Source organism: Triturus cristatus, chromosome 6, assembly GCF_964204655.1.
Source record: "Triturus cristatus chromosome 6, aTriCri1.1, whole genome shotgun sequence".
Taxonomy (NCBI): domain Eukaryota; kingdom Metazoa; phylum Chordata; class Amphibia; order Caudata; family Salamandridae; genus Triturus; species Triturus cristatus.
Window position 1 is genome coordinate 716,304,687 of NC_140589.1, and position 19,687 is coordinate 716,324,373.

Here is a 19,687-nt window from a genome sequence, read left to right on the forward strand (position 1 = left end):
CAGCCCGCGTTGCCGGCAGTAACCAAGCACCATCATTTAGCTGAAGGGCACCCCCTTCTTCGACAGGGCCAGGGACGCAATCCACACCTGCTCCAGGGCCAGCTGCCCGCAGGACAGGGCAGTAGCAGCACGGGTCCCGAGGCCTTCACGAGCGACACAGCCTCTCACCCGGGTGCAGGCCTCTTGTCGTCCAAGGCAGCTGGCCACATCTTGGCAGCGCATCAATGCCCCGAGGCTTGAAGCGATCCCTCCGCCACGGCCTCCGCCTCTGGGTACGCCAGTCGCCCCCAGCAGCCATAGTTCCGGGCAGCACCTCCTTTAGTGTCTCCTTCAGCCGATCTTTCCGCACAGCGCCTCCGGTAGGGACAGTCCGTGTAGGAGCAGGTTTATCGCTGCAACGGCGTGTGTAGATCTGTTTGGCGCCGCTTACTTCCAGAGCCAATGTGTCTTTCACAGCGGCACCGTTCCAAAGGGCACACACCGCGCCCTGATAGGTCCTCCAGGCTGCGCCCCTGCAATTCTGGCCCGACACTCTTAAGGACAGGTAATGAGTCTGGCACCTCTATGTAGTGGCACCTCTATGTAGTGGCATATGGCATCCAATATTCGAGGATAAGTCAGGATTAAGTGGTTCCGCCTGGAAGCTCTCCATTTATGCATCTGCCATCTTAGGCTGTTGGCTACACCCCATGTCTCAGCATGTATTTGAATTCTTTCCAATAGCAGTGGGTCCCAACAATGTGGCGACAGTGAATGTATATAATGAAGGTAAAAAATGTTTGGAGACCTATTATTGTAGACATTGCAACTCTGGGACACAAGTTGTACTCCCAGTCCCAGCTTTCAACAATTCACATACATTGTACATTACATAGAATGGAAAAAATGCAGGATGATTCTCAAGAATGACCTTGAGGTGTGAAGAAGTGGATATGAATTCAATGAAAGGTGATTTAACGAAAGGTATAGTAGCAAGTGTGGAGGATGCACTGAAAGCAGAAAGAGGGGTTGTAATGTGTGAAGAGCGGTAGAAAGCTGTTTACGAGAAAGGTTGCCAGAGGTGGTGAGGTGTATAAAGGCTCTGTGGAGAGGGGAGAGTGACCTGGTTTCTAGTTTGAGAATTTTGAGGAAGTTAAGCATGTACATGACAGGAGAGTTGACAAAGTGGGTGAAAAGGTTTGTTCCCAAAAGGATATTAGGAGAAATCAATAGTATCAGCCCATGAAAGACATTTGGGGCAGACGCTGCAAAGAGGCACTTGGAGGAAAAAGTTGGTGTCCAGGATTAGATGAAGATGTGAAAGACTGGGTGGAGAGGTGTAGCTTGTGCCATGAGAGTGAGAAGATATTGAAAGTAGGAGCTGGACCAGTGGGAAGGTTGATTTCTTGGAGGCGGCATGGTAGAATTTTGTGTGGACTTCATTGAACCAATGTATTACTAAGATGAGCATGAGTGGTTTGCAGTGGTTGTAGTGGATGTCTTTTCGCACTGATTTGAAGTGGCATTTGTGAGGAATGTGAATACTGAGTCAACCATTTAGGTTGTAAGGAGGCTATTTCTTGAGAGGGATATCCAGTGCATGCAAAGCAGTTGCCGTCGTCCTCTTCTGCAGCACGGCTCTCCGGTCCTTCTTCTTCTTGTCACATCAAATCTGAATTCTGGGTTCAGGACTGCCCCCTAAACACTGTACGTTTTAGGGATCTCGGGGGAGTCATATGTGTTCCCTATAATCAAGGAATAACATTGCGTGGTGGTATCAAATGTAATGCATATTGACTCTATCATATGTTTGTTTTGCTTAAATCGTGCAGGTGATTTAATTTTGGGCCAATACTGAAGGTTTTTTTTAATCTAAATGGGTTCCTTGTGAACAACTGTATTTTGGCTGCTTCGCTATACCCAGTTCGCAAAGACATATGGGCCGCTCTTGTTTTTTCTTGCTTTGTAAAGGCGGCAAGGCCAGGATTCAGTAATGCCATTATGGTGCTGGGAAACTCGAAATGGCCAGTTTCCAGACCATATACTCTGGATGGCTTTACAGAGCACTTGTAAATATCTAAGAATGGCCTTAGATGTTAGGGGGGCCTGCCTGGCCATGCAGATAAGTCCATGCATGAGGGATAGTGCACCCTGCCTTAAGGATGACTTACCTAGGCCTCATGCAGTGCTAGGCAGGCATGGCACACAGGGATGTGTGCCATGTCGACTCTTCACTTTTAGCTGCACCAAAACACACAGGCTGCAATGGCAGTGGTGCATGTTTGTGGTGAGAGGTCTTGAAGGTGGCACAATACATGCTGCAGCCCTCAGAGGTCTTTCTCTGGCTATCATGCCCTTGGTACCAAAGGCACCTCTTACAAGGGACTTGGAGGTAGGCCAGGGCTGTGCCAGTTGTGGAGACAATGGTAAGGTTTAGGGAAAGAACACAGGCCCTGGGGACCCAATTGGCAGGGACCCAGTGCACACTAACTCAAATTGCATTAGTTATCTGGCAAAAAAGTTAGGGGCAACCATGTAAAAAGGGCACTTTCCTACATAAAGGAACAAGGGTGATTTCTGTTAAATGTTAACATTCTCACTCCAATTTTGTCTACAATTATGGCTAGTGGGGTTCTTGTTCAGCAACTGTAGAAAGCTGGCTCTGCATATGGTACACCACTAAGTGGTTATACTGTCCACATATCCAGAGTTTCTCCCAGAAGTGTACAGGGCTCAAGGGAAACCCAAAGTGCTCTATTTGTGGTAGTATAGGCGCGCAGCCTTAAGTGTAACATAGAGGAGTTTAAGACATTTGTCATGCACACTGTGACTAATAAATAACACACAACTCAAAAAGGAGATTGCCCCCACCAATTTTAGAAAAATAAGCGGCTTTCAGGATTTATTTCAAGACCAAGATGTTCGCAAAAAGGAAAAATACTTAATACGTTCAAAAGTGGACAGTGCAATTTTAAAGCTTTGCAATGTTACTCTATGGAGGAAAACAAGAAGGCGTTTTTTCAGGTAAGTACTCAATGTGCAGTTCCAGTCTTTGGGATTTCAGGTCAACACTAGGCATGGTTCTGATTGGCACCAAAACTGCACCACCAGCAACACAGGGGCGGCCGGGTGCAGAGATCAGGTTCAGGGTTGGTGCCCAATGTTAACCAATGGAGACTGGGGGTTCTCGAAGATGTGCTGCTCACAGGTGAGTGAGGCGTGCCGGGTTGGTCTCCTGGAGTTAAGTTAAATACAAGGCGGATGGGGGAACAAGGCAGCACCAAACATAGCACCTGCTGAGGGTGTGAGTGCCAACACAACATCAAGAGCCCAGTGCTATTTAATGGGGGTTGATCGAGTTTGAAGAAAGACTGCAGGCTCAGGCCAGGAGGCCGTACGGAGAAAACCCACAGCTGCCCAGGTAAGTAGAGATGCTAGGAGATGTAGGGACACCATCAGTCAGGATCCCCAAGACCCAGGTGCTTTGGTTGCAGGGGTGTCCTTCGGCATCAAAATACAGCTCACCGGGCAGGTCATGGTCAGGGGGAGTCTTCGCGTTGAAGCTGCAGGCATGGAAGTGGAGTCCGGCAGGGGTCAGCACATGGCGGACTCCTGCTCAAAAGTGCTGGGGAACCTTCAAAGGATCAGTCAGCCACTTGGACTCTGGCTGTCGGCGTGGGGTACAGAGGTGGATACGAAGGTGAGTTCACGGTTCCTCCGGGTAGAGTTCTTTTCTTTGAAGCCGATTTCTTCTGGACCGGTCCACTGTCCACAGGAGATTTAGAGTGTTTATTGAAGGAAGGCAGTCCACCCAGGGCTTTGGAGGTGGCGGGGCCTGCAGGACGAGTAGTCTTTTTGTAGCAGAAGCGAAAGGCAGCAGACAGGCCGGTAGGGCTGATGCAGAGTTGGTCACTGGTCCTTCTTCTCTCTTGCTGGTGCGGCTGTTCGGTGTCCGGGATTCTTAGGTCATCATAGATCTGATTTCAGGGTCTGGGGAGCCACCTAAACACTAGATTTTGGAGCTTTATAGGGGAGTGACAGGTAGGGACCAATGTGTTTCTTAATTGGGGCGTCTCCATCCACTATTCTGCCGCTCTCCAGTGGAAGGGGGGACATAGCCTTGGACCTTATTGGATAAGTCCCACCATCTTCAAGATTGTGTGCACTGAAAAATGTGCTTTACTTCACCTCCAGCACCTGAGGGGTGGAGTTGGCGAAGGGGGGCACACCTCTTATGCTTTCTAAGCTTTCCCACCAGTTCTCCTGCCAAAAGTGGGGTTTGGAACCAGGGGCTGCCACCTGCTGCTAGCAGCAGAGGCTGGGTCACATTACAAAGGTGGCAGGCCTTTGAAGCTTCCCTCTCGAGTACTATGCCCATCCGGGGGAGGAGGTGTGACACCTCCGCCCAGGATGTGCTTTGTTTCTGGCCACAGAGAGCAGAGGCTCAAGACCCAGGGACCAGAAACATGTCTGGTTGTGGCAGGCTGCCATAAACCAGTCAGAGGCCACACCAGGGTTGGTAGGTTTCCAGGGGACACCTCTGATGTGCCCCCTGCGTACATGTTTTAATAAATCCCATACTGGCATCAGTTTGGGTTTATTAGGAGGAGTTGTTTGGTACCAAACACTCCTGGGTTCAGTGAAGCTATCATGGTGCTGGGGATCTTGAGTTGTCGAGATTCCAGCCCATGTACAGTCTATGGTTTCCCTGACACTTCCAATATTAAGGAATAGACTTAAGTATTGTAGGGGCATATCCGCTTATGCAGATATGCCCACACCTGAGATATAGTGCACCCTGCCTTAGGGCTTGTAAGGCCTGCTACAGGGGGGACTTATCTATACCTTAGACAGTGCTGGTTGGCATGGCACACAGGCAGTGTGTCATCTCCACTTTGTCATTTTTCGCTGCACCAAGGCATGCAAGCTGCAGTAGCATGGCCTTGGTGAGGGGACCCTAGGGAACTCTCTTCAGTTCCCATGCCCTGGGTACCATTGGTACCATTTACTAGGGACTTACAGGGGGCTGAAGCTGCCAATCGTTGTACGGTTTTACAGAAGAAACACTGGCACAGGGAACCTAGTTGGCTGGGCCCCTGTGAACTACAATTGAAGCCACATCATTTTCCAGGCACAAAGTGGGGGCTAACCATGTCAAAAGAGGCACTTCTCTCACGGCAACCTCCTTGATTGTTTTGCAAGATTCTGGTATGCCCAATCAAGAGTAGCAACACTATTTATGTGTTTGGAAATTACTTAGTAGCCATAGAAGCTATTGTTTGTTCACCAACAATGAATTTGGCTCCTCTATTTAATTCTCTTGGCTTTCAGGCCCTAAAGATTTTTTATCATTTAAATCTAGACGAACCTACCAGACAAGGTTTTGGACATTGGAATGAATATACAAAAGTCATTTGTAGACTTTCAAAACACTTTACTGATGGGCCAAACATTTTTGTGAAAAGATTGATTTTTGTTCATGCAAACAATCTACCACTGAAGGTATAAACAACTGTTACAGCTCTAAGAAGACATCTCTGGGGTACAGGCCTTTCAGGCTGACATTAGGATCTATGCTAAAAATGTACAAGAATATAATTTTGATTTTGATTAAGTTTTATTCATTCTAAAGGAGCGTAGCTTGACTGTTCGTTATGACAAATGTAATATTGTTTTACATTCAGTCGAAAGTCCTGGTCACAGAATAACTGTTGAAGGCATTGAAATGCAACAATCTTGTCAAGGTGGTAAGAGAAGCTCCACTTCTTGTAACTAAAGATTAGCTAAAGTCTTTTAGTATAGCATATCAGGCGCAATATGTGTTGCAAGCTGCAGTGGCCTCCTGACTAGAGCCCTGGCACTTAGTTTTAGTTTTTCATAAATTAAGCACTGGTGAGCACATGTTTGAACTGAAAGTACCGATCGTATTCCCTTCTGCAGGTCTTAGAACAACTTCAGTAACCCATGTCTAAGAATGGCTCCCAGCAATGAATTACCTATAGTTTCTCACACAGAAGATTCATGGAGAGCCACAACCTGCGGGAGTCGGTTCCCCTTCCACAGCCGCTTCTCCAATGTAAGCTTACCTGCTCAACCTGTAGATTGCAGCACGTCCGACTACACTGACAGCACAACTTTCGTGGTGGCGGGCAGAGGAGCCAATACGTTGCCCCCACAGAGCAAATGTGGAAGACTACTGCGGCCCATGCTCCACTCCTTTGTTGCATACGCCAGGTCATCGAACCACCAATCGTTTAAGACCAGGAGATCCACTGCTCTGTAGTATGGAAGCATATCAGGGGTAGCTTTCCTTCCCTCAAAGCAGGGTGTCAGCACTTTCCAAGGGAGATCCTGGTGGACACCATGCCCCATAACAACATACTAAAATTTATTTTTGAAGACATCAAAGGATTATTGTCTAATGTTGAATTCATTGTCTTGGTATGAATGCATCATTACTGTTGATGCATGTTCAGTTGGCCTTGGTGCTGCCCTGTTTCAAAGTGTTCGAAATATTGTGTGCACAACTGCTTTTGCTTCACTCACACTCAGACACTGAACATAGATGCAGTGTTATTGAGTGTGAATCTGTTATGTTATGGTGATATGTTAAGTGAACGGGCAATTCAAAAGTTAAAAACCTATGTGTAGGGTACACATTTCACTTTTTGTACTGACAACACCATTTCTAGTGTATTTGTTGGGGGAAAAGGGTACTAGAAATGCCTCATCTGGACTTATCATAAGTATTTCTGGGTTGCATGAATATAGTTTTCAAGTGCAGCATACTTCAGGTGGCACAAAAGTTCATATTGAACGTCATGTTTACCTGTATAGTGTGCTGATCAAGGATTGGATGAAAGATGCGAAGAATATCTGATGGCTTTTGTTACTTGTCAGGGAATAGTCAGTGGAGTTGAGTGGAGAAACTTTTGTGATTGAGTCATGACACTCAAGAAAGTTGTTGAATATGTAGTCGATGGTTGGCACAATGTACGTTACTTACAGGGGCAACTGCACCGTTTTTAACACGTTGCTGCAGGCTTAAGTATTGAATCGTGGATTTTACTGAGATGTAGCAAGTTTGTTCCACCTAAAGGGCTATGCAATAGGTTAATTGATTTTGCACACACAGGAATCATGGGTTGCATTGTTTGATTAAAAAAAAAAAAGGTTACAGGAGTCGTTTTGGCGCCTCCAGTGGACAGGCAAGTTGTGGTGATGGTGAATAAGTTTGTAGGGGAGTGTTTGTTATTCAATTATCATTGGAAGATGATGATTCTTCTCTATTACATTTATAGAGTACGCCTGGGATGAAGTAGCTTTAGATATTGCAGGTTCATTGTGTGCTTTGGCTTCAGGATATTCAGTCTTGGTTGAATATTTTTTTATAATTGATGTATTATTCTTTTTGTGGAGTGGAGTCTTTTAATTCAGAAGTTGATCTAGCATTTTTAGAAAAATATTTGATTTAGAAGGTGTTCCTAAACTGATAACAACAAATAACGGAGTTCAATTGCTATCTGATAAAATGGAAACTTTCCTTAAGAGTTGGTGTATTAGCCATCTTAGGTTGCCTCTTAATAGTCCTCAAGGTAATGGTGCTGTGGAGAAAAGGAATATTTAAGCTTTTGAAAGAACGGATAAAGACAGCAATCATGTGTGGTGATGATGTTGAGGAATTTGTTAGGATGAAAGTATGGACATATCGTAATAGTCCACATTCAACCAAACGTTTTTCTCCTCTTACTTTTTGTTATGTGGGCGTCTTTCGGGAACTGGCTTGGTTCCTAATTGCTGTAAAGAAGTGTAAATGATTGAAGCACATTATGATTTCAGTTGTGGACTAAACTCGTCAGTGTTTGCTCTTGGGTCATTTAAAAAACAATGGGGTCACAAAAGTGCAAAGGAAGTTTCAAATTGGTGGGGACATTCTTGGTTGATTGTTTTTCATGGAGTACTGTGATTGGCTGATAAGAGATGCTGGATGTTGTTTCATTTTATTGAATGATTTACGAAAAGAAAAACGTTTTTGAGAATTCTACATGGACATCTAGTGATCATATTTTACGGTTTTAATCTAAAAGTGTGCCACAAGCTGTATTGAAGAAGTCACAACATCATTTCCTCTGTCTGATAGTGTTGTGAATGTACATGAAGATAATGTCAACTAAATTCAATAGTTAAAAAAAGAAATTAGCATGTGCCTCAGAATTCTGTATTCTTCTTGAAAAGAGCGGAAGACACGGCGTTTGTGGTCAGAACTCCGTTTGACTTGGAGGTGTTCATCACCTTGGCTATTGTCCCTTTAGTGATAATCCCATAATCTACTAAGAAATTTCGCATGGAGATCAAATGGGTGTTTGGATCAACATAAAGTAGTATAGTAAGCAATTGAGATGTTTAGTAGGAGAACAGCTGCAATGTCTGACAGCCTGGCTGGAACTGGTTTGATTGGAGTCGAGGGGGTTAGGGGAATCTCAGATGCGATAGTGGATTGGCAGCTTCTACTTTCATCATTCTGGCGAGGAAAGCAAGGTCGGAAATGTTTTGGAAGGCTCTTTCAGGGGAGATTTTAGCCTTTTGTAAGAGGGAGTGATGGCCTGCATGTTTCAATGATTTTGGCACGATTCCTTTGACATAGGATCTGTTAATGGAGGCAGTGACTGGACAGATGTTTAGCAATCTCAACAGGACGTGTTCAGCGTTCATGTTAACTTATGATCACTTATGGTTTAAAGCAATAGAAAGGAATTGAACTGAGGATTTTGAATAGTTTGAATGTTTCAGGACCATTTTATTAATGGGAGAGACTTCAGAAGTGTGGACTCTGGCATGCAATTCTAAGATTTTGTTGGGTACACGGGCGATGGATGAGGACTGGAAGAAAAAGTACATTTAGTGGAAAATAAAATTAAAGATGCAAATAATTCAATTTGGCAGAAAACCTAGAACAAACAAAAGGGACTTCTGTGAAGCTGATAGAGTTCAGTGCTTAGGGAGTTGTAGGAATGTTGGCTCTTGTGAAGAGAGGAGGCACGGAAACTTGAAAGTTATTTTATTAACACTAAGCACCTGACACAGGGCCTGCAGCTAGGGCTGTTAACAACCGTCTGACAAAACTGGACTGCTCAACAGTCTAAAGGAATCCGAACACAAGGCAAGTATGGAAAGAGGAAAACAGCACGGGATCTCGCACGGTAAGATGAACCTGAGACACAATACAACATGAGGAAATGGAGCAGGAAGAAAATAAACAGGACCCGAGACATACGAGGACACAAGCTGTGGGAAGGGAGTAAACCAAATAAAAACATATTGATTAATATACATTGCCCACATGAAATGACAGCACAGCAATTTTGTAATAAAAATATATGGATTACTACCCACCTTCCCCTCGCAATAAATCTTCAGTAAAACAATCTTGCTATAAAAGCATTAATCACAAAACAGTTTTGAAGATATTTGGGGTGCATACTTTAACGCACACCGCGAGCCAGAAGCGCAGAATCTTGTCTTACTGGACAAAGTAAAGTCATTGCTGTCAACAGCAACTTCCTTTGAAACAACAGCCCGCCTTGTCATATCATGTTCGATATAGGAAGAAATGGGATTTTTATCTCCTATTGCCACTCTCAAATCCCTACTTCTTGTACCGCAGATGGCACCTCTTGGATCCCCAGTTTCTGTATACGTTGATCACCCTCTTAATATTCCACCACTTACCATCACCAAATTTGACAGAGGTTTTGCATACATAAATTATCTTGTGAACGTCTGGTTTGTTTTAACTTAATAAAACCCCATTTCACTGCTTTAATTTCTTTGGCAGAATTTTTCAGCTCAAGACGTATTTTTAAAGAAATTGTTTGTCCAATATATTCTTCTTCACAGCATGAAATATTTTAGAAGTATATTGCAGATGATTTGCAAGGGGCAGCCAACTATGGCAGACGAATTCTCAGTAATAAAAACTGGAAATTCCAGCCATAGAATGAGAGGTATCCCATGATGAGCCCGCATTTTTTTCTTGCAAAAATACCACAGCAGAAATTTCTCTTGCAACATCCATTTGATGTTGCAATAGAAATTTCAAGTTTCCATTTGGAACGTTCTGGCGAGCATTGAGGAGGTAATTCCTGGTTGAATGCGCAAACTACTGCATTGTCTGATCAAAGGCGCCAAAAACCTCTCGACCAGCTCATGGGGCAACAACGTGATTACACGGATAGAGTTGCTAAAAGTATACAAATCGTTATATCCTTTTGATTGCCTCAGTAAGGCGCACAGAGAACAGTTCTTTTGACCGGCAGGCATATATACAACAACATTATTATATCACCTATTCAGGTGACGTAGGGATCGTTCCTTTTTGGTCCTGAAGAAGAAAGCCAAGGGAATGGCTTCTGAAACATGTCGACCCAATAGACAGTGACTCATTATAGTACACCATCTACACCTCCCCATTTATTATCATTTCCTGCTAGGGAAGGCAATAAAGTTAGTTTTAAAATTTCCTGGCTAGTGGAAAAATATTTTCACGACCCTACCACCCCACGCACTACACATAATCACGAATAAAATTGCTCCCGCGTCTACGTAGGTCGTAGCACGCCCCGTCCCGTAGAGGGACGGGAAGACCCCCAATGATGAAGCATGACACTGAATCAGGTTTCAGTGTGTGAGGGGTATTTTACAATTCTCTAAACATTCCCTATCAAATTCACAAAAGAGAAGGTACTTGTTTTTCACATTGTCCTTCAATTATTTGTTTAGAACCTAACCTAAATTGAAATATTTCAATTCACTATATCTCTTAAGAATAACGGTAGAATCTTAATGTTGTATAAAAACGCCCTCTGATAGAGGCAAGTCATGTGTCTGGCCCTGCAGGAGAAAAAAACTGTCCAGGTGGAGAAGCCCGGCGAGATCCCAGGATGACAAGTACCAGAGAAAGCGTATTCATCCAAAGATCAAAGGCAGGAGACTCCTGTGTTTTGGAGGGATCCCCCTGGACGCTGTCTGCAGTTTTCCAAGGAGCTTCATAAGACTGTACTAGAACAAATATCACATGTCACCTCGCAGTTTGTCATGGGCATCAGAGACCGGTGTTGTTGCTGCTGACCCTGTGAGTGAAAGGCATGTCCCTGCCCAAAGTGTGAAGCCCTGATCGGATCAGAGGCTGCAACTGCCAGAAAGACACCACCATCAGAGATTCAGCCTTGAGGCTGGAACTGCCACACCTAAACAACTCTCTCTGCAGTCAGCCTGGAGAGGGCCGATCACCCCAGCATCCTTAATTTAATGCGTGGCTGCCAGTGTGGCCTCCATCGAAGACGGAATGCTGCCATGAAGACAGGAACCTGGATTGCGTCCACCCCCCTGCCTTCACTGCTACGATAACCAGCAAGTAAAATGCAGGGTTTAGCCTACATTGGGGACAAGAGACTAAATTTACACAGATGAGACCAACACCTAACCTTAATACTGTTTGCTGAAGGGGTAAAAAGACATTGATCCCAGTTGCACATTTGATCTGTGAAAGTATTTAAGCATCATAAATATATATCAATCAATATAAACTTTATTCGGATACAAATACATATCCATAAAAGTGCAGACAAACAGCAGCATATTCACTGAAAGATATCGGCAACAAAAGGACAGTTAAAAAGAATCCAGTTGAAATTAAAATTAGTCCTCCAGTAGTACAGTACAAAAGATAGAAAGTGCAGAATCCATTAAAATGACATGTATCTTAAAAGTTAAAATATCAAGGTAAAATACAAAGGATTCAGCAGGGGCACATAGTTACGAGTACGTACCGTATATAAATATATATATATATATATATATATATATATATATATATATATATATATATGTATATATATATATGTACAATTCAATCCACAGGTAGGAAAGAGGCGGCACACTGTCCTGGTGTTTTAAGGTGTATTTAATCGCTCACAAAACAACAACGCGTTTCAGCCGTAGGACGGCCTTTGTCAATATATATGTGTGTATGTATGTATATATATATATATATATATATATATATATATATATATATATATATTACCTACTGGCGGTCGCCAGTAGGTAGTTCTAGTTAGGACCACGTTTCCATAGGAAAACCTCAACATTCTATTTTGAATAACTTTGGCGCCGGTCGACGAATCCTCGCGAATTTCTCAAAATAGGTGGGGCGCTACGCTCCGCTCCTACCCTGAAAGTCTCGGGGGGATCCGTCAAGCGGGGGCTGAGATAAAAGGGGGGTCCCAAAACGCGTTTTTCCCATGCATTTTTCCATAGGACCTTTAGAACGAGCTACAGCCCGAACGGCTGAACAGAATTACTCAAAATTTGGCAGAGAGGTAGTCCCTAGGTCAAGGAAGTGCCTTTTGTAGGTTTGGTGTAAATCTGTTCAGTAGATTCTGAGAAAATAGCCTTTAAATCAATATATATATCTGAGCCCGCTTACGGTACGCTTACCGTACGCTTACGGTAAGCGTACGGTGGCGTGCGCGAGCGCGATTCTGATTGGCTCTTAGATCTTAGTAAACATTCGAATCGGCCGAAACCAGGAAGCGGCGGCCGCCATTTTCTGTGTTTCACTCTGAAAAAAAAAGAGTGAAAACAAGAAAATGGGGCAATGAGGAGAGTTACAGACCCCCTTACATTTGTGAGGGGGTCAAAGAAGGACTGTAAAGTACAAAACAAACATTTATTGATTTTTAAAAAAAATCACGGGGTACGCGTACGGTAAGCTTACGGTAAGCGTACGGAAGAAACATGGCGTGCGCGAAGGAGATTCTGATTGGCCCATAGATCTTAGTAAACATTCGAATCGGCCGAAACCAGGAAGCGGCGGCCGCCATTTTGTGTGTTTCACTCAGGAAAAAAAACAGAGAAAACAAGGAAAGGGGGCAATGAGGAGAGTTACAGACCCCCTAACATTTGTAAGGGGGTCAAAGAAGGACAGAAAAGTACAAAAAAAACATTTATTGATTTTAAAAAAAATCACGGGGTACGCGTACCGTAAGCTTACGGTAAGCGTACGGTAAAAAAAAAAAAAAAAAATAAATGAAAAGCAGATTTAAGAGTTTGCTCATCATATGTCCTCCATGTGCGCACGGTGCGCGAAGCGCATCGTGCGTTCATGGCCCATCTAGCGTAATGTGGGCACGCGGTGCGCGAAGCGCACCGCGTGCTCACTGTGCGCGCACGGTGCGCGAAGCGCACCGTGCGCGCATGGAACGAACTGCGTTAAGTGGGCGCGCACGCCACAAATGGCGTAAAGTAACTTAGCATTTAAAAAACCGTACAAATTCACTGAAAAAACCATAGGTTTCACACATGTTATAGTTAGCTGGACATTTTACTGATAAAAAACCAATGAAATTCCCCCGTTATAGTTACTGTAGGCAACTATAACTCACGCGACCGTAATCCTCTGCTGATGACATATGTGTCTTTATGAAAAAAAAATATTTGTAATATATGTATAGCTAAAATTTAATGGAAGAAGACATGGGCAAATAAGTGTCTAAATACAGTATTAGCATCAGCAGAGGATTACGGTCGCGTTAGTTATAGTTGCCTACAGTAACTATAACGGGGAAATTTCATTGGTTTTTTATCAGTAAAATGTCCAGCTAACTATAACATGTGTGAAACCTATGGTTTTTTCAGTGAATATATATATATATATATATATATACACATGAAAAGGCCAGGGTTGGGCATTACATTTTTGAGCCTGTTAGTTGACTGTTGAGTTCTGAACTCTTGCCTCCCACCCTGCCTCCATGAGAAGCTAGTGACTGCTCGCCCTCGGTACCCTGAGAGTCAAGTGCGGAAAAGGATGTACCTCGCCCAGTTTGCAGAGCCATAGTAGGAGGAACATGGGTACACCAGTGGCAGACGGCCTCATCAACCACATTTAGAGCCTAGTAACCCTGTGGTCACCTTCCCCCTCCCCCGAAACTGGGTCTGCCAGCTTCATTGCATACGCTGTAAAGTTAATTACTTGTGTCATTCTAATAAACTTATTGAAGCAGAAGACTCTAGCTGTCTTAGTCATGAGCTATGTTTGTGAGCCAGTCATCTGTCTGATTTGGTGAATTAACATTTTTTCCCTTTCTGAGCAAATTGAAAACTTCTGAAAGTGTCTTACACAATGCTTCTTACATGCTTCTTCTTTTATGAATTGTAGAATACAACAGAGATTTCCCGGTGTGCAAGAAACCTTCTGCAGTGTGATCGGATGCAGATAGTCTCACGTCTCAATACTTCCTTTAATCAGATTTGGGAGGATTCTAATTGTGCACGTAGGTTAACTTAATTGATTTTATGTATTGTTTTTTTCAGTTTTGTTAGAAAACAGACAAAATAATTGTAAAGCTTCAATGTTGATTCCATTTTGACTTCATAAAAGTGACAGTAGCAAGTAACTATTAGGTCATTTCGTGACTGCAAGGTACTTAATCTGTCACTGTTGACTTTGCCAATGCTGAAAGCTGTTGTAATTGGCAAGGCCAATAGAGTTGACAGGTCATGTTAAAAGGTATAGAAAATAAAACCGCGGTTTCTATACTTCCAAGATGGCCGTTGCGTTGCAAGAACATGCGTTGTATCATAACGTCACATTACATCACGTTACACAATGCTATGGCCCCCTAGAATGTACAAGAAATGTTTTCTACACTTCAAAATGGCCGTTGCCTTGCATGACTGGACATGTGTTGCCTTGTCACATCATGCTATAGCCATCTAGAACATATTAAAAATAATGGTTTCTTTTAAGTCAAATTGATGCAGCGCTGTGCCATCTAACTAATCATACATGCACACAACACACCTTTCGTTATCCACATTACAATCAATCACCTTATATGGCAACCCTAGGCATATCCATATCAGAACAACACATGCATATGTTGAGAAATCTGTACTATAAAGCTGTCCCTTCCATCTGTGCTGTAACTTTGCACTCTTGTACTCTGTGAGATGTGTTAATTATAGAATTGCTATGTATGTTTCAAACAGGAGTGTATTTGATGTCTATTGGTAAGGTTGCCTAATCCCCTGATGCTTCAGGTAGGTCTTCTCTAAGCATCATGTGCTATCATTTACTACTTGTTGCAATGTAGACTCCCATGTCTTTGCACTGTGGGCCCCAAAGCTCTGCCTGCCCCTCTGGCTAAGCAGGGTGAACCACTATATTTATGGGCACAGCCGTCGGGCCCCTTAAGTCCACCTTAGTAACATTTATTACTTTGATAGCTAGCACAGTGGAAAAAAACTTTCCCCCCAACTTGAACTTCCATCCTGGGATGGACCGCACTCAGAACTGAAGCAAGCTACCGTGAGGAACCTCGCTGGAGATCCACTTTCCGGTTACGAACTACCGATCGCCCTCAGAAGTCTCATGGCACACACAACAACCGGAACACCATTACTGTGGTGCATCTTTATTCCCAAAGCAGTCCACTATTTTGGGACTTTACCTTGGCCAGCCGGGTCGGAATTATCACTGGCAGAGCGACTACCAAGAGCTTTTTCTCCAACATTCAGCCCTGAGGAAGTCGTGGAATTATTTCCAATTGTGACAAAACACATGTAGGCTGGTTTCTTTTGCTCAATGAAAAATGAAATAAAGACAAAGAAACATTCTACCTACCAGAACAATTGACCTTTGCTTATGAACTCACTTGAACTGTGCTGATACCTTTTCACTGTATAATTATTTTATGTGTGCCCAGGACTTGGTTTCATATGTAACAGTGCAGGGTTTCCCTACACGTATTTTTAGGGGTTAAAGGGATTATCCCCTTACCTGGTTGCACCATACACAACAAAGCTCACTAATAGTCACGTTTACAGAGCATAGCGCCACACTTCCTGAGGTACTAAAAATCCTTCATCACAGAAAACTCTGGGGTGGACCTTGTACTGCCCATTGTGCACCTAATGAGTCTGGATAAGTGAAATATGTCTCGAGTAGGTCCATACACCCCCAACAGCAGGTAAAGAGTGAGCCATTGTGGCTAATTGCCATGTGAGGGGGAAACATGTTCTGTGCCCAAGCGAGTCACTGCCGCGTCAATGCTTTATCATGCATATAAACTCCATTGTCCCACAGAACCATGGGAGATAAGTCTCGTATTACTGAACTAATCAACTTGCAGGTAAACAGAGGAGTAATTGTCATACCACACACTAGTGACCAACTATAGTAGGTCATCCTCCATCTCGCTTATTTCATCTTCCGACGTTGCTTTTCCACTGGCTGTCTTATCATGTGTTTGCTGTCTTGATGATACTGATAGTTTTCATCATTCGGTAGCAGTTATGACAACCTCTTTGCACTCAGATGCAGTCTGGGACAGAGTAGGCACACTCTGTATTCTTCATGCTTGCCAGTTCCGTCGCTAGGGTCGCTGTGGTCTCTGGTCCAGGCAACCAGGTGATCATTATTTTGCTTCTCTTGCCTCAAGCTCACACCTCATTTAGGTCCATAAAAAACAATGTCTAGTCATCCACCATAATTTTCATCCTTGCGGGGAACAACGGCAGATTTTGCAGCCCCATTTTCCGCAGTTTCACCTTTACTGTGCAAAAGGAGTTTCTCTGTTGATGTATTGCTTACATGTAGTTGGGAAGATAAGCACCTTTGGGTTATCCATCACCAGGGGTTCCTGGACATGGCCTTCCACTGGGATCACATCCATGTCTCATACGTGTAATAACTTGGCTGTGATTGCTCTAGGTGGTTCTTCTGGTTTGGCAGACCTTGTCAAAATTCTGTGTTCACTAGACTGTAAAGAAGTTGGTTAATCCATTTGGGTACAGGGTCTCTTTGATCCATTTCTCCAGGAAAGCCTCTCGGTCTTTTCCTCGTATGCCTTCATGGAAACCCATGAACCTTAGATTGCTGCATCTGCATCTACCTTGGGCATCTTCAGCCCGGTACTCAAGGAACCAAACCATTCAGCATATCTGCATGGTTCGCTTTGAGCAACTTCTGGAGTGAGTTCCACTACACAGTTCTCCATGCTGGTCATTCTTTCAGCCAGTTTAATTTGATCTGTTCTCAACAAAGTAAGACCCAGCACCACCAAGCCTATTTTCATTTCCAGTCCATCTTTTCAACTCCATTATGGTCTTCATTATGCTACGCGACGCAAGATTTGCTAAGTTATCATTTATATATGTGGATCTACAAAGCTGCATTCTTTTGGTTGGTTGTTTGGAAATCAATAAAAAAATATCTAAAAAATGGTCTTCATTATCGAGTTTAGAGTAGTAGAGCTTTACAGCCGCAGTCTCCATCTTCTCAGCATCCGAACCACATTGCAGGTGTGTTGTGTGGGGCTCTGGTTAAGTCGGGTCGATGACCCCTTTTCCTGCACATGATTTGCTCATTTTATTATTGTAGAGTGAATGTATAAAGTGCATTGCAGCGTCAGTTCCCCTTAATTGCGTAGGGTGCTCAAGCATAACCCACCTCTAGAATCCAGCATCCGCTCCTTGTCTAACAAAATAGTGACGATGCACGTTTCCTATTCGACCTATATCATGGCCTGCACTGCCCAATGCCTTGCCATTCATGCCAATCACTTCCTCATACCACAGGAGTAGCCCACTTCAGCACACATATAACCCATGCAATGCTTCCTCCAGCCCCCAGCTCCTTGGCATGGCCTATGGCAGCGTGTCCGGTCCTTCACTCCCAGGTTTTTGTGTCACAGGCTTTCTCTGAGATCTCGCCGAACTTTTCGTCAAATCAACACAGCCTGCAGATTGGAACGCATCCATTGCCCAGGACTTTTAATGGGCTGGTAGCTAGTAAAGAGCTTTTGCCAACTTCCCATATGAAGATACCCACTTGTAGTGCTTCTGACAGGTCCTTACCACATCAGTTCATCAGGTTTGATATGTCCCTCCACACCCTTTTCATTACGGAGGTCAGCTGATACCCATTACCCTGGTTCTCAAGATAAGCAACAGTCAGTAAAACTATTGTGTGGTAGCTTAAAAAATGCTCAGCAGCCATGTGCCAATTGGATCTCTCTTACAGCAGCAACACCTGAGATTCTGTGGTCACCTGTAGTGCGCAGCGACCCTGCCTCTTCCCCTTGGTCAGCACTATAATCCGTCTCAGGCCTCCAGATGGACTCCTCACATCACACCGTGGGAGCGCCTTGTGTACGGATTTATCCCGGGACTTAACTTGTACATCTCGAATTTTGGATGTTTTTATACGTTACCCTGAAGCAAATTGGCATGTATTCAACCTTCGTCAGATCTTATGATTCTTGAACATAATAATTAGCTTTGTGAAAGCCCTGGCTCAACTGACCACATAGGGCAAAACGCGTGCCGGCTGTTCCCTTTCTTAAAAACTTTCCATAAAATAAGTTAAAAAAGAGTGAAATGGATCTATAAAGCGGTGAATGAAAATAAAATAACTACTTTCACTCAAACCAACTAGGAATCGCCCTATTGGCTAAAACAGACCGTCTGGAAGGGAGGAGCATATGCTTACACCCTTACTCTCACATCACAATTGTACCTCTGCCCAAGGACCAAGCAAGATGTTGTCTTCCATGAGCAGACCACCGCCCTGTATTAAATTGCTTTGGGTACTGCACTCTGCTCCGGGTACCGGTATGAGGAGTTTTACATGGCAGGTGCCATCTTGTTTTCCATGCCCCTACCATGCTCCGCAGCAGTCGTTCAATGGCGGCCACTGCACTTCCACATTTCCGGCAGCAGTAGTTCTTGTTGCAAGAGGCTATGGAATTCAAACCTGTCCCCAATTTCATAGTTGGAAACTACGTGTCCCAGAAAGTGTTGAAACTACTTTCACTGGGAATGCCCACCAGAGGGCTATGAATTGCTTGTAAAGAATGGGGACAGGTTTGAATTTCAAAGTTTCTGACAAGACTTGGGAAATGGCCTGTGAATAAGGGGCTTGTGGCTCTGAAATGCGTAAGGCGAAAATAAATGTTTTCTGGAGACCAATTGCTGGTTGGTGTAAATTATGCCTGCAGTCGAGTGCCTACACCAGTTAGGAACATTTTCTTGATATTAGCAATGGCATTGTTTGCCCTACAGGGTTTCGTCATTCATATTCTATTATGCTAAGCCTCTGCTATTGAAGGGAAACTGACAAACCGCACATGCACTTTGGGGGTTGTTTAAATTGTTTTATAAAAGCATTGCACACTCTTTTTTTAAACATTAGTTTGCTGCTGCCGTTTTTAAACATTTATATGTGCATTCCTAACTTGACAGTCCTAGCCTGTTAGAGTGTGATGTTTTGTTTTCGCCGTCTTTGTTGCCGGTCTAGCATTCCAGCTAGAGGGGGACTATAGCTTTCAGGGCTGGGGCGACCGCGCCTATGGCAAGCCAGTTTGCAACCTGATCACACCGAGCGCTGGAACCCTTGCCTGTTGCTCAAATAAACTGGGGGCGAACGTTTGACAACAAGTATACCCCAGGAGGCAATGCTGGTGGCAGCAGTGCCTGCCCTGGGTGAGCAAGAATGGTTCTACGACACCCCCCAATCCTTCGTGCTCCAATGCATCGAAGTTGCTCTGACACGCAATTATTTTTGTTATAAAAATGATTTGTACTTGCAAGTGTCCGGTACATCAATGGGTCAACTTTTGCGCCCAGTCTGGCCTGCATTTAT

The 19,687-nt window shown here is 43.9% G+C and overlaps 1 protein-coding gene across 1 annotated transcript in view; it reads left to right on the forward strand.

Moving 5' to 3' along the window:
• OSTM1 (osteoclastogenesis associated transmembrane protein 1) overlaps positions 1-19,687 on the forward strand; it is a 93,050-nt gene that overhangs the window by 35,893 nt on the left and 37,470 nt on the right. Inside the window, exon 2 of the mRNA XM_085611207.1 lies at positions 14,201-14,315. Within this exon, the coding sequence (XP_085467333.1) occupies positions 14,201-14,315 (115 nt within the window). The remainder of the gene's footprint in view (positions 1-14,200; positions 14,316-19,687) is intronic.